Source organism: Quercus lobata, chromosome 8 (genome assembly GCF_001633185.2).
Source record: "Quercus lobata isolate SW786 chromosome 8, ValleyOak3.0 Primary Assembly, whole genome shotgun sequence".
In the NCBI taxonomy this organism is placed as follows: Eukaryota; Viridiplantae; Streptophyta; class Magnoliopsida; order Fagales; family Fagaceae; genus Quercus; species Quercus lobata.
The window spans coordinates 20272455-20289106 of record NC_044911.1 but is presented as its reverse complement, the minus strand read 5'-3'; the positions used below and the strand labels follow the sequence as shown (position 1 = coordinate 20289106).

The following is a 16652-nucleotide window of genomic DNA, read 5'->3' as shown; positions in this document are numbered from 1 at the left end:
TATTGGATAAAATACAATAAATCAACATACTCAACCTGATGTTTAGGCTCTACTAGATAAAACGTTCCCAATTGTTGAATATGAGTAGTCACAATGTTGCTCTTTAACTTAGTTTGCTCTCTCTCTTTGCTGATTGCTGCCAATCTAGAAACCAACAAAAAAAAAAAAAAAAAAAAACCCTATATAGGAAAACTCCTGCATATACAATTCTCTTCAAAAAAAGAAAAGAAAAAAAAAGCAATCTATATATTAATTCCAAGAAATACTAAACAAATAATTCCAAGAAAAAAAAAGGGAGTGGAAAATCAACCTTCACCGAGGAGTGGGACGCAAATATACTAATGAGGTTTAATATTTGTGTTGGTATTGTAAAGGGAGGTTTGTATGCAAGAAAGGAAAAAAAAAAAAAAAAAATCAGGGTTCATGTTTGTGTTGTTGCCATACAAGGTTCTTATGCAAGAAAGGAAGAAACCCTAAAGGTTTTTTAAAAATAAAACTTTTAAAAAAATATTAATGGGGTGTAAATTTGTTGAAATTTTTGTTATAGAATTTTCAAGCTCTTGAAACATATATCTAATAGAGTTTTACTTAAACTAAACTATTATAACACTTGATAAGATAATTACAAGTTAAAGAGAAATAATAAATATATAAGATATAAAACCTAAAATAAGAACAATCTAAAATAAAAAGAAAAAGAAAATAGCGATGATGTGGAAAATTGTGGGAGATTCAGAGACTTCGGTTATATATATATATATATATATATTGATTATGTATTATGTATTAAATTTTTTATTTTATATATTCTTTTTGTAAAACTACTCTTTTTGCTTTTTAAGATACAAAATTGCTAATATAGGTATTTAGATTTTGTTAATATCACTTTTATAAATTGTTAAGAAAATTGATTGTCAATGATTATTCAACACATTAATAACAAAATCCTAACAATTTTTTTAAAGAAAAAAAATTTAGGTTTTTAATTGTGTTAGATTTCTATCGGTCCAATATGTGGGCTTTCTTGAAGATGGGAAAAGAATGCAAAACTCACAAATATTTTTCTTTAAAAAAAATTAGTTATCATTCTACAATTTTTTCCTCAATTTGGAAGCCTTTTGTTACATTAACGGAAGTCTTAAAACTTTTTAAAAAAATTGGGATAAATAAGAGGGCTAAGTTGCCTAGGTCTTGAAGCGGCACTGCCATCAACCATCCTTGAGGTTTTGTGCAGAAGAGATTCACATGGTGATTCAAAATAGTAAGTTAGGAACGGTTTGAAAGAATTTAGAAAAGTAGCATCTCGAGTTTTTAAAACTCGAGATCCATATTAGAACTCGAGTGCTAAAGACTCGCGTTATGAGTGGGAAAATGCCACATAGATCTCGAGTCTTTAAGACTCGAGTTTTATGTAAAAAATTTCACCTATAGTGGCGTTTTTAAGCCTTACAGTGACGTTTTAAATCCCTATAGCGGCGTTTTCCTGCAAAAATTTCTGAAAGTACCAGGTTTAGGATGCCCTATAGTGGCGTTTTTAATCCCTATAGTGACGTTTTAAAGCCATATAGCGGCGTTTTTTGCAATTTATGGAAATCGAGTCTTTAAAACTCAATTTTCAGCGCAATTTTTTTTCTCCTAATCGAGGCTTAAAAACTCGAGTTCCAAGATGGAACTCGAGTTTTAGATACTCGAGATGTTATTTTTCAAAATTGTTTTGAAATATGACAATTAACTAAATTTTTTAATATTTATTGTTATTTAAAAAAAAAATTCAACCATCCTTCGTCACACTCCATCTTTGCCAATATGACTAGATCAGTGCATGAGAGAGAAAAAAGAAATAATATTTGGAAAGGAGAGAGAGGGTAGAGAATAAAAAAAGATTTATTTATTTATTTTTATTTTATTGATGAACAATCTCCTGTTTATTTATTATTTGTGAATGTTAAACTATTTACGCCAATATATGTTTTTTTTTGGAGATGTTTTTATTGGTAGTGTTTACTTCCCACCCTTCACGTACAAAAATGTTTTATTGATAATTTGGTACAAATTCACAGCACAATGCCTACAAAGTGACCAACCTTTTTTTTTGTTTTTGGGGGGGGGGGGGGGGGGGCACATATTTTACTTATTTTAGGTACCGTGCAAATGCAATATTGGGAGTTAGGGGCAGGTGACGCGTATAAAGTCCCTAGTTGCTTCTTTTTATTAGTCAGCTGGTGAATTTGCTTAATTATTTGTCACGAGGCCTGTATTTGGGTCTGTACCAGTTTTAACTCTTGATCCTCTAATGCCAAGGTCCATGCTGATCTCAAATTTTGATGGATAAGCTTAATTGGTTAACATCAGTTGTGTTAGGCACACTTTAACATATGCTATTGTGAATTCCAGCTCTTTCAGCACATGCACAATTAGCCTACAAACAGGAATTAAGCATGGCAATGTATATAAACCCTCTTGTCTTGCTAGTGATGGAGCTCATAATAAGAAAACTGATGCAATTTCATATTTTCCCTCTAAAGTTCTCCCTCACTCCTTAGTTTCTCTCTTTTTCTCTTGAAGGTACTTGTGACTCCCCAAGAGCAGTCACTTCTTATCATCGCTTGTTTCCATCAACCACTCATTCCACATCCTATCAGTCTTTTTGTTCCTAAACTTTGCATGATCAGCAAGCTTTCAAGCTACATCTTGCACCGAACATGCGACCTGCTTTGCGTAGTTTTGTAACCAGATCTATTACGTTTGTTGGTCTCCCTTCTCAACCACACTTATCTTGACAAAAATTGAGAATTAAGTTTTATAAATTTTTTATATTGAGAAAACAAATTCCTTGTCCATTACCAAAAAACTGTCGTGTAAATATAAATGTCTTTCTGAAACAGAAAAACCCAACTTCCATATCCTACAAAAGAACCACCCCTCACATGTACAGTGATCTATGTTTAAAAAGAGGAGGGGGGAGGGGGTTCCTTTATGTAGATTTTAGAAACCACCTTCCCAGAAAATTATTAGATACCTTGAAAATGAAATTGACAAACTTGTAAGGACACTTTTAAATGAATAACTATTGCCTAACAAGCTGAGCAGTTGATGTTTAGGTATTTTGATCATTCTAAAAACTTTAAAATTATGATCCAACTTGGAGTTACGGCACATATATGCATTATACAGGCGTTAAATAGTCAACATGAAAACATGGACAATGCAAAATTACCAATCTAACCTCATTTAGTCAGAAGACCAATTTTTCTTTTTTTGTGGATTTTTTTTTGGAAGGACGAATGTAGTCCCCAAAATATAATGAAATTCAGTTTTAAGAATGGCATAAGTTGATTGAGTCATCTATTCTTAGATTCTTGTTCCAAAGTTCTGAAGTTAGACAAACTGACACAAATAACAAGACTCTACCATAGTGCCATGACTGATTTATACAGTAAGCACCATTCATACAAGTTATTCCATTAGATGAACACGAAGTAGAATAAACAGACCTGTTGGCAAAGCCCACCAACACAATTGCAGAGCTGTTTCAAGGGTTTTTCTGAGCCAAGCAAGCTCTAACTTCCACTTTCTAACAGAGACATATTCCTCATCAGAACTTTATCTGCTGAGCATAAGATCATTGCCATCTTCATCTAACCTTAACCACGGTTTTGATTTATAAACAACAAGACTTACTAGATATGCTTCACGGATTGGTCAGCCATTTCTAGAGAGAGAGAGAGTTTGTGTTTGGGGGGTGACTGGAAAGAACCCCAAAATATTATGTTACATCAACCATAAAAGGTGTAGGCAGTTCTGCCTAAACCAAAGTTGTTCAAGATCGACTTGGTTCATTTATAGTCCTACTTCATCATGATGAACCCCATCACTCATCATTTCATTAAATACTGCCAATGCTTCTCTAAATTTCTGGTGCTGAGATCACATCCTTTGCAGGCATCTGATCGAACAACAATTCCGCAAAATCAAAATTCCTTATTCTTGCATATCCATCGACCGTAGTGTTCTATATAGCAGTATTCCTCTCAGGCATCTCCTCAAACTATCTCCTAGCAGAACTCAAATCCCCAGCACAGATATGAGCAGAAACTTTTGTAGTCCACGCAAAATATCTCTTTCAGGCATTCATCAAACACCATTCTTGATCTACAAAGTTTGCCTAAATTCGAATCAATCAAAGCAGTTTGAAGAAACAAATGAAGCAAACCCCTAATCTATGCGCAGAAAGTTGGAGCAGGCACTGAAAAATTGGTTGACCAAGAACAATCTTGGTTTGCATTGATTTGGTCATAAAAGCAAACACATCATCCTAGGTTGTTTAGACTGGAACATGTCTTTAATAATTGAAGTAATGCTAGATAGACATTTGTGCCACAGCTCGTCCATCGATAATAAGATCAATTATAGTTTGTAACTTCCGCAGCACGAATTCTATTAGCTGTACTTTTGGTATTTTGCTATTGTGGCAGAGTCTGGTTCGATAATAATCACGAACTTTTTTTTTTTTCCAAGGTGGTGGGGCCCATTGATGATTAAACTTAAACATAAATACAGTTGAACCCTGTTATCTCATTCTTTTCGATTTCTTTTCAACCAAAGCTTTCAAACCCAGATCTTCATCAATCTCTCCAAATCATAATTATTAACCGAAGCTTAGCGATGTGGGATTCTCCACCTCCTGAAATCCTAACCTTTGTTCTCATACGGTTACCAATAAAATCCATCATAACTTGCACCTCCGTTTCCAAAACATGGAAATCCATCATCCAAAACCCTTCCTTCATCTCCATCCATCTCCACCACTCCAAAAACAAGCACCCCCTCCTTCTCTTCAGGCTCCCTCCAAGTGAACACAGGGTTAGTGGTAAAGAACTCTACGCATTGTATTGTGACAACAACAACCCGGATTTATATGAACACACCAGGTTTGACTTCCCTCTCAGCGGGACGTTCCGTGTGGTGGGTACTTGTAACGGCTTGGTCTGCTTTACCATGAAATTCACTGACAGGTTCTTTTTCTGGAACCCTCTTGTTAGAAAGCTTGTGATTCTTCCTACACCCAGTGTTGGCCTCCGAACACTTCGTTTTTACAACCCCTCTATTGGGTTTGGATTTGATCCCAAAACTGATGACTATAAGGTGGTGAGGATTGTGAGTGCTAGCGAGAGTGAAAGCTCTAAGGTACCCAAGGTTGAGGTTTATTCGCTCGCCACTGCTCAATGGAGAGTGGTTACTGCAGTGCCTCCCACAGGTACTGCATTTGCAGACAGATGTGATCCACATGCTTTTGTCAATGGGGCTTTGCATTGTGTTGCCAGTAAAAACAATATTGACAACGAAATTCTGAATTTTATATTGGTGTTCGATTTGGGGGACGAGGTATTCCGCGAGATAGCAATGCCAAAACCTTTGGATAATCCTGAGAATTTGGTGGGTGTGTCTGTTTCAGCTTATAGGAATTCCCTTGCCTTAATTCAATGGGGGGTTTCTATTCGTTGTGTCGATATATGGGTGATGAAATGGTACGCCGTTGCATCCTCTTGGACCAAAATGTTTTCAACTTTGGCTGATCAAGGAGGCTTCTTACCAAGGCCAATAGGTTTTAAGAAGACTGGTGAGGTTTTATTGGAAATGCATAAAGGACAGTTCGTCTCACGAGACCTTGAGACCCAACAGATTAAAGATCTTAGGACTATTGGAGATAAATTTACTTTTGTTGATTCTTATGTTGAGAGTCTAGTTTTGCTCAACAAACCCAACTGTGCATTTGCATACTGAGTAAAAACAAAGAGGAACAACAGGCAAGATGCATTTCATGCTTATTTTTATCGTTTTCCATCTTGTTATTCATATATACTTGGCATTGATTATAAGTTAGATATAAATATATACGGTACAGTTCTATAAATTCCTGCAGTTGCTGTTCAACTTATTTGGAATACATCCTAAAAAATGAAAATGAGAATCACTGTTGTATTTGGGGATAAATTTGGGATCATATATACTGAACTCAAGATTTATATATGATCGGGAACTTCTTGTATTTTGAGGGTGAAATTTGTTAAAAAAGGTTTTCAATTGCTGATGGTAGCTTCTTTTCTACATTCACATATCTGATGTTTCTTTTACTCTTCATTTTATTTTTCCTAACCTTCTTTTATTTTTTTATCGAAAAATCGGAGAAATGATATGTGAACTGTGTTTCAGAGTTTTATATGTTGTTGCCACCATTTTGTGGAAGTCACTTTCTAATGTTTGTTACTTTGTTATCATTATAAGTTCTTTTTTTGTTCTTTCTTTGAAGAGCACTAATATAATTTTCAGCTTCCTTTCCTTTAGTTTCCATTTTGAGTGTGTTGGCTGATGCATGGAGTTACCATTTTGTTCCTACGTATTCTGTTTTTTTTTTTTTTTTTTTTTTTTTTTTTTTTTTTTTTTTTGGGGTAGCCTTTATCCAAACTTTGTGTTCTGTCCATAATTATTATTTTTGGAGCTTTTTTCTAATGTATGTATTGAGCAAGAGAATTCTATTTCTACTTTGCTGTCTTTGTGTACCTTGCATTTTCCCCCTATTTTTAGCTGTTGGCCTTACTTTCACTTTTAAAGTTCTGTCTCTTCTATCATCATTACTCAACTTTGGTTTCTTTCACTGTTCACTATATTATTTTTATACATAAACTAGGAATGGACTCGACTTATTACGAGGTTTTGTTGCTTAGAGGAATCAGCTCCAGATCTTGAAAGAAATTGTTGCAGTTATTCTAATATCCTTCATAAAGTTAGTAAGACTAAGCATTACATATAGGATCTCATACTAATTATCACAGGAAATATGTGTCTATTTGCATTTAATGTTTCTGAAGTTGTAGACACATTTAGTTGAACATTACATGTTTGAACCAGAGTCACAGTTAAGCTCCAAATCACAATGTTACCTAATCTTGTGGCTGGCCAAGACCAATGTTCTCCTTGGATGATGCAAAAGCCTTTACATGTCGAGGTATTGAAAAGATCACATTCCCCTCAAGGACCATAACTTTGCAATCATGCCTTCCACAGTTTTTCCCTTTCTCATTTTTTGTTACATGGAATATTCTAGTTGTTGATGAGGCAGTACTTACAACTTATATTCTCAATTGAATATAACTAGAAATGGGATGCATCATTCTGAGAACCCCCCCACACCCCCCCCCCCCCCCCCCCCCCCCCCCCCCCAAAAAAAAGAAAAGAAAGAAAAATAATAGAGGTTAAGTGTTCGCTTTTGTGTGTGTATTTGTCTTCAACTTACAACATTTGGTTACTAATGTTTCTATAAATCATGCCTTCCACTGTTTTTCCCTTTCTCATTCTTTGTTATATGGATTATTTTAGTTTTATGGTTTTTTTTTTTTTTTTTTGATAAGAAGTTTTATAGTTGTTTATGAGGCAGTGCATACAGCTTATATTCTCAATTTTATTAGAAATGGGATTGTTCTTGATCTATGCTTCGTTTTTTGGTTCCCACTCCCCACCCCACCACCCCCCCACCCCCCCCAAAAAAAGAAGAAGTAATAATGGATTTAAGTGTTTGTATTTGTTTTTGACTTACAAAATTTGGTTACTAACATTTCTATAAATATGTATAAGCACTCAATGAGTTTGATAATTCTTCTTCTATGCAAGCATACAAGAGGTTTTGCCTCATTATTTGGAGGGTAAATTATTGAAGTTCATAGGTAGTTAGCACCTTTTTAGCCTTGTGTTTTTTCGTAAATGAAAAATATGGATGGACAGCACAATCCTAGGTTCATTAGAGTGACTTCTCATTGCAGCAATAAGATTTGTTACAATTTCTGAATATTGCCTGTCATGTATTTTTCTTGTTTTGGAGGCTAGTAACTTTTGCATCTAGTTTCTTTTACTTTCCCCCCATTCCCCGCCCCCCCCGGCGGAATTTAGGCTGCTTCTCTACTGTATCACTTTTCTTAGCATGGGAAGCCTTTCCTCATTCCTCTCATCCCACTGGTTAAGGTGGAACTCAAAACAGAATCCCAATACAACTCCTAAATTATTTTAATAAGCCTGAACATTATTTCATCCTATAATGTGCTAATGTTCTTAGTTTGTTCTTTAGGTCAAAGTTACCATTTAGAGGAAGGTTAAAGATTTCTCTTAAACAATTTAAGAAAGCCTTAATGTTATGAATGAAAAAAAAAGTACACAAGTGATCAATTGTTGAGCAAGGAATAATGCCCTCCACATTAGACACTTTGAACACTCACTGATGTGCTTTTTTTTTTTTCTTTTCCAGATATCCTTAACTAAGAGCTAGAGATGTATTCTAGAGAGTATGTAGAGGGATGATACAAACCTTGACTCAATAATAGAATTGTTGGTTGGCTTTGGCTTTACATTGAATTGTTTTGGTTGTAAATAACGGTTGATTTCATAGTGTATTTGTGTTCTTTATTTTACCTGGAATTGTGTGATATTCTACTTTTATTTTCTTTTGGAATGCTGTATTTTCTCTTTACAATTGCCCTTTGTTAATTAGCAAGATATTTTCTTATTATATTATTGCTGGCATGGGAATCTGCTTGGCTCATTTCTCACTCCCCCATCCCCCCAGTGCACATGTTCATGTGGTAAATGCTTTGGAGTATTTCTTATGCTGTACATTCTTGAAAACCTCAAATATTGTTGTAGGTTTTTTCTATATAGTGATTACAATAATTAATGTTATTTTGTCTACTTCTAGTATTAAATCACAAACAAAAAAAGCCTTACAGTTTTTAAAACTTTTTTGCAGAAACTTTGTGCAATCATGGTGGTGATGAGCAAATAATGGACTTAACTCATCAAGAGAAAGATTCGACAAGCCTTTTTTATGGTATTTAGTTTGCATTAGTTTATCATGTCAAAAGGGATTGTGGTTGTTATAATGTATTTATGCTTAATGAAGTATGTTAAACTGCTTTCTTCTTTTAGTATTTCTAGGTGATTTGCAGTTTGGTTTCATTGTTTGTATATGAACTTTTATGTGAACTTTGCAAAAGTTTTACTCTAAATTTAATTATTATTACCATTTTACGTAAACTTTTCAAAAGTTTTATTCTAAATCTTGATCTTTCTCCATCTACCATGCATTTCCCTAGTAGGCCACCATGTGTAGTGGCTTAGATTTGAGCTTGTGGGGTGTTGGTGGTTACTTTGTGGCTCCTCTCTGCTGGGTCACTGACTCACTGTAGTAATGGCGTTTTGGGCTATTGTTATTTTCTTTTGTGCAAATGGAGCCACCATTGTCGTGTATGGTTTGGCAAGGTGTGGGCCGCTGTGTGTGGTTACGTCGGATTGGTGGTTTGGACCATTGGTCCTAGGCTCCTGGCGATTCGGCTTTGGGGGTGGGCTTTGTGAGTGAACTTCAATGGGTTTGGAACAATGATTGTCGTGTGTGACTCATTTGGGCTTCAGGTTGTCATGAATTGTCATGCGTGTTGATGCTCCAGCTCACTTGAGAAAAGAAAAAATTATATAGATAAAGAAATTAAAAAAAGGGGGAGAAAAAGAAAAATTGGATGTGGGATCCATATAGTTTAAATCAAAGAGGAGAGAATCCATAATTTTGGAATTCTCATTGTGACTCCAAAAATAGAGAAATATAAAATACATTTCACGAAATTTAATAGAAAATTGCCAAGCACACAAGAAATTTGCACCAATACATTTCATTATCCAAAAAGCTATGAAATGTAGACATTTTAAGCAATCTCTAGATTGTTATTTCTGGAAATTGAACGACATAAAATAAGGATTGATTCAAGTTAAATTCAAATAAAGTTCTTAAGTTGAATTCAAATAATATCATGTAGCTAATTAGGGGATTAGGATTGCATTTCATTTCAAGTCCTATTTAAATTTAAACAGGATTTGACTTCTATTTGTTAAGATTAGATTATGATGAAGTGTGGATTCTAGTTAAGCTCAACTGGTAAAGTTTCTAATAGTTGAACAAGAAATCTGGTATTTATATCAAGGTTTTGAAATCCGGACCGGACCGTGCGGTCCGACAGAAAAAACCTCGAACCGTTGAGCTTTACAGTCTGTTTAGGGGGAAGAACCGTTCCATGCCAAAAAAGCAGGGACCCGCACGGACCGAGGTCCGATCGTTCGGTTTTGTGAACCGTGACCGATTTTTGAGGTTCGAACGGTTTCCCCTTGTTTCAGCTTTTTCGGTGAATTTTGGCCAATACACCGGTATGAAGTTAGGATCAAATCTAGAAGAAATGAAAAAGCACGAAGAAGAACAAAAATCCGAAGGAGATCTGATAATTTTAGATCTTGAACAAAGAGATTTATAAGGAAAAAAAAAAGAACCAGAGAAGAAGAAGACAAGTTCCTCAAAAAAAAAAAAAAAAAAAAATGGAAGAAGAAGAACACAACGAAATAGGGTCTGCACCCAGTTGAAGCAGCAGCCAGTAGATTGCCAACACAGTCGTCGATCACACCGTCGTCGTCTGCTGTTGCTGCTTCTTCTTCTTTCTTCTTCTCCCTCTTTTTTTATTTTATTTTATTTTTTTTTTCGTTGATGGAGATCACTCTGTAATGTGTTCTCTTTCTTTGTTGTGTTACTTTGTTACTCCTTTTTGTGTTTTGAATTCCTAGGTCTCTCACATGACATGCATTGGAATGATGAAAGGTTTTAAATTTTTAATAAAAGCAAAAAATTTTCAACCATTAGATTGAGATTTTTTTCAGCTGCTAGCATGATGTGAGTGTGACAAGCTCTCTCACGTGGCTAACATTGGGATGATGAATAGTTTTAATTTTTTAATAAGAGCATAAGAATTTCAGCCATTAGATTCAGATTTTTTTTTCAGCATCCCAGCATGATGTGACATGTATTGTTTGGTGTATTAAATATTTTAAGTATTTTTAAGAGGAGTATTGCTCTTACACAAATTATTATTGAGTTTCATCTAGACCCATCATTAATATCATATTTTTATTTTTCAATAATCACTCAACACATTAATAGTTTGTAAATTTTTTAATAAAATAATTTATATCTCTAACATTATTCTTTGAAGAGTAATGTAGTATCACAATATTTTACACAATTTTTTGCTATAATTTGACACGTGGCAAAGTGTGAATAATGAAAAAAAATTATGGGTCTACATTTCTACCACTCACGTCTCGTTATGTGACAAATTGTGACAAAATTTGTATAAAATGTTATTGTGGGGCCCGACCCAAAATAATGGGCTAGTCTAAACTTCAGGCCCGTCCGAGAAGCATCCTGTTCGAGGAGAAGTCACAGATACAGCATTGTTCAAGCCCAATTGCAATAAAAGAAACCTGTCTGAGGAGTAACTCTTCCTCGGACATTACGAAGTCCGGTCAAAGATCTCACCCCAACCATTGCAGTTCATCCTCCCAGCATATAAAAAGAATAAAACCCAAAATATCTCATGGAAAGCTGCCACCACCACATTAAATGTGCCACAACCACCCTCTTGGCCGCATTAATGAGGAAAAGACCCTTGAACAGTACTACCTTGGCCACTGCAATTTACAAGGGAGTGATAGGGGTGTCTGATGGGACAGGTGCTCAAGTGGAGGCTTAGATGATCAACAAGTGTAAGGTTCGGATAAGAATGAGAGAGCTATATAATGTAGTAAAGTCCCTCAAAGAAAAGGAGGAGAAAAGAAAGGTATTCGAAACTGAAGAAATAGAATCTTCTGTTAAATATCCATCCTTGTGTTCTTGTTCCTGCAACAATATTGTCCATGTATCAGACCGAGTAAGCTCACTGAGGCTAAGTTCTTTGACCCATCCTCTACAAATATTTATTGTGGGTTGCGCCTTGGGCCAAGGCCTGATCAATAGGATTTGGGCCAGGAAAATCGTGCAACTACAGTTATAATACTATTATTACTCTAATTTTAATTGATATTTACAATTAAGTATATAATAATTATTAAATAATTATTTCAATTTAAAATTATTAAATAATTTATTTTATTTTATTTGAGTGTCTTTCTAATTCTTATATAATAATAATAATTATTATTACAAGTTTAACTAATCAATATATAAATAAATAAATAAATAGATATTATATTTAAATTTTCTTAGGATTTGATATTTCTTATTTGTCTTGTAAAAGTTATGATATGAAAATCTATATTTGAAATATAGATATTTATATTTAATTGGATTATTTTAGTTAAATTTTCTATTTATACTAATTTAATATATTTATTTACATTAAAATAATTATTAAATTAATTATGACGTCATCACGGTTTAACCCCGATTCGATCTCGGTTGGACCTCAAAAACTTTGAACCTCTCTCTTTTACGGTTCAATGAAAGGTCCGGGTCTGAAAACCTTGATTTATATATGTACATAAAAGACACTAGCCTCATCACACGCGTTCCTTTAAAATATATTTTACTCATTTATCACGGTGGCACAATCTGGTTCATTAAATATATATATATTTTTTGAAATCATATTCATTTCCTTTTAAGTTCTTTCCAAAGTGGTGTAGCCCAATGATTAAACTTAAACCCCTTTTTTTTATTTTTTGGTTTTTCATCTTTTCGACTTCCCTTCAAAGTTCAAACTCAGATCTTCAATCTCTAATAATTCTCTCTAAACAAAATCCTCAAGCCGCTTCTGAATCCAATTTACATATTAAAGCGATGTGGGACTCTTTACCTGTTGACATCCTACCCCTTGTTCTCATACGCCTACCTGTAAAATCCATAATAACTTGCACCTCCGTCTACAACATACCAAGGGGTATGTTCATTCACTGCTCCATATTTTACACATGACAACATACCAAGGATAATAGGTTTTAAGAAGAGTGGTGAGGTTATATTGGGAATTCCAGGAAAACAGCTTGTCTCGCAAGACTTTGAGACTCAAGAGGTTAAAGATCTTAGGATTATCGGATATGGACATACTTTTGTTGATCCTTAAGATGAGAGTCTAGTTTTGCTTGACCAACCCAACCATACAATTGCTTACTAAGGAAAAAGAAAGAGGAACAACAGGCAGGATGAATTTCATGCTTATTAATTGTTATGGTTTTCCATTTTGTTCTTGATATATACTAAGCATTGATTATTAGTTTGATGTGAATATATATGACATTGATCTATAAATAAGAAATGTTATATCTACAATATTTTACAATAACTTGTCACTTAAGATTTATTGTGAAATTGTTGTGAATGTAACATTTTTGATAAATTTTTATTGCTGATTAATAGAAAGATCAATATGATCTTGCAGAGAAATTTAGAGAATAAAATATAAAATGTAAAAAATGAGCTTCATAACAATTCTGAGAGAGCACACCCTTTGTATTACATCCACTAATCAAACATGATTAAAAGCTGATGCACATGAGTAAATTCTACACATCTGACAGACTAACAAATCTCTAAGTTACTAATTAACAACTAACTAATAAGGAACATGTGCTATATAACCATATGCTAAAAACTTAACTTCCTCTCTAATAGCACCTACAATTAACCAATATATTACAGAGAATTACATAGTGATAGCTCTGTCACTCTTGCATTGATTACCTTAATTGAGGGGATTTATGTTTCAGTTTTGTAAAAAAAAAAAAAAAAATCGAATGCATTCTGACTAAAAAATGAAATTGAGAATCATTGTTGTATTGGGATATATGTGTGCAGCAAATGTTCAACTTATATCAAATCCAAAAAAAATGGGTCATATACACTGAAATCAAGTATCATATATTCATATATGACTGGGAAATTTGTGTAATTTTGGGGTGAAATTTATGGTCACATTCTCTTCATTTTATTTTTCCTAACCTTCTTTTGTTTTTTGAATCAGAGAAATGACATGTTAACTGTCTTACAGAATTTCATATGTTGTTGCCACCATTTTGTGGAATTCACTTTCTTTGTTATCATTATAAGTTCGGTTTTTGAAGAGCACAGAGAACTTATATAATTCTCAGCTTTTTTTCCGTTTGTTTCCATTTTGAGTGTGTTGATTGATGCATGAAGTTACCATTTTGTTCCTATAGTTCCACATATTCCGTTGATTTTTTTTTTTTAAATTTTCTGTAGCCTTTATTCAAGCTTTATATATATTTTTTCAATGTATGTACACAGCAAGAGAATTCTATTTCCTCTTTGCTGTCGTTGTGCAGCTTACTTTTTCCCCCCTGTTTTCATCAACTAGCCTTCCTTTCACTTTTAAAGTTTTGTTTCTTATATCATCATAACTCAACTTTGGTTTCTTTCACTGTTCGCTATATTATTTCTATAGGTAAACTAAGAATAGACTAGACTTCATATGAGGTTTCATTGCTCTGGTTTAATATTTTCAGAGGAATCAGCTTTAGATATCTTGAAAGAAACTATTGTAGTCATTTTAATATGCCTTCATAAAGTTGGTAAGAGGAAGCATGCGATAGAAGATCTCATGCCAATTCATCACAGGCAATCTGTGTGTAATTGCATTTCATGTTTCTGTACTTGTGGACCCTCTAACTTTCCAGTTTTCTAAATCACTGTGTTCATGATTAGTGTTTAGTTGAACATTGCATGTGAACCACAGTCACAGATAACTAAATCACAGTGTTACCTAAACTTGTGGTTGGCTAAGACCAATCTTCTCCCTGAATGATGCAAAAACCTTTGCATGCTGAGGTGTTGCAAGATCAAATCCCCTCAAGGACCACAAGTTTGCAATATGGTTCCTTAAGATGCCATCTATCATGTGTTTTAAAAAATGCCTTCCACTGTTAATCCCTATCTAGTCATTGATGAGGCAGTGCTTACAACTTATATTCTCAATTTAATATTATTAGAAATGGGGTTGGTTTTGATGATTTGATCATACCCCCCCCCCCCCCCCCCCAAAGCAAAAAAAAGAAAGAAAGAACGAAAGAAAAGAAATGGATGTAAGTGTTCACTTTGTTTGTGTGAATTTGTCTTACAACATTTGGATACTAATGTTTCTATAAATATGTACAAGTACAAAATGAATTTGATAACTTTTCTGCTATGCAAGCATATAAGAGGTTTTGCCCTCATTGTAGATCACTGATGGAAATATTCCCTTATTTGGAAGACTAGTTTATTGACCTTCATAGGTAGTTAGCATCTTCTTAGCCTTTTTATTTTTTTATAATCGAAATATGCTAATGGAAAATACAATCCTTGGTTCGTAAGAGTGACTTCTCATTGTAGCAATTAGATGTTACAATTTGTTATTGTTGCTTGTCATATATTTTTCAGTTTTTGGAGGATGCTAACTTTTGCATCTAGTTTCTTTTACTTTCCCCCATTTAGGTTGTTTCTCTACCATATAACTTTTCCTAGTTTAGATAACAGTACTACAGTGGCTGTAGGCCTGGGAAGCATTTCCTTATTGACATCCCTCTCATCTTAAATTAGCTTGAACAAGGAAGAACTCAAAACAAAATCCCATCATAACTCCCAAAATAATTTACCAAAAAGCTAAGCTGTCAACTTTTCTTTGTAATTTATAAGGCTAAATTATTTATAAAAAAAAAAAAAAAAAAAAAAAAAAATTAAGGCTAAAAATAATTCCATCTTCTAATGTGCTGATATTCTTAGTTTGTTCTAGAACATTGTGTTCTCTCTTTATAATTGCCTTTTGTTGAGTAGTTATCTATATTTTCTTATTTATAATTGCTAGCATAGGAATCTGCTTGGCTGATTTACCTTGGTCCCCCATCCTCCTTGGTGCACATGTTTTTGTGGAAAAGACTTAATTTGTTAATTTGTACATGTTGAAGAACCTCAAACAGTGTTGTAGGTTTTTTCTATACGGTGATGAACACTAATTAGTGTTATTTTATCTACTTCACGTATCACAAACAATAATGCACTTACAGTTCTTAATTTCTTGTAGGACCTTGTGCAATCATGGATTCATGGTGCTGATGAGCTTCAAGTGACAGACATAACAAAAGATAGATTCAACAATGCTAGTAGCTCTTTGGTGGTGTTCAGTTTCTTAGTATTGGCTTTAGTCTATTTTGTCAAAATGGATTGTAGTTGGTATAACCTTTGCTCAATGAATTATGTTAAAACTTCTTTGTGTCTACACCATTCTTATGTTAGTAGTTCTGAATGATTTGCAATTTGGTTCAATGTTTGTGTATAAATTTTCTCTTGCTCATCTCTCTCTCTCTCTCCATCTACTCTTGCCTATCTCCAGTTGGCCACCGTGTGTAGTGGCTTTGATTTGAGCTTGTGGGGTGTTGGTAGTTACTCAATGGCTTCTCTCTCTTGGGTCATCGTAGCTGAGAATTATATAAGGTCTCTGTGGTTACTTAATGATGATTGTGGTGGGTGACTGATTTGGTGGGGATTTGAGCTTCAGGTTGCCGCGAACCGTTGTGTGTTGCAACTTGCAACGCATGTGGGTTTTTGGCTGGTTGTGAACTTGGTTGAAAAAAGAAAACATTATAAAGAAAGAAATTGACAAAAAGAAAAATAGAGAGTCTTTGGAGTAGTTTGGACTATAACTTTAAAACAATATTAGAATGCAAAATGAGATCTTTAATTTGGTGATTCTCATTTTGACTCAAAAAACATTAATGGGAAATACAAAATATATTTCAGGAAA

The 16652-nt window shown here is 34.0% G+C and overlaps 1 protein-coding gene across 1 annotated transcript; it reads left to right on the top strand.

Moving 5' to 3' along the window:
- Nucleotides 1-4569: 4569 nt before the first annotated feature.
- LOC115958502 (F-box protein CPR1-like) lies at nt 4570-9067 on the top strand. The gene is made up of 2 exons (XM_031076912.1): nt 4570-5807; nt 8795-9067. The coding sequence occupies exon 1, from the start codon at nt 4666-4668 to the stop codon at nt 5782-5784; it is 1119 nt and encodes a 372-aa protein (XP_030932772.1). The 5' UTR covers nt 4570-4665; the 3' UTR covers nt 5785-5807; nt 8795-9067.
- Nucleotides 9068-16652: the final 7585 nt, after the last annotated feature.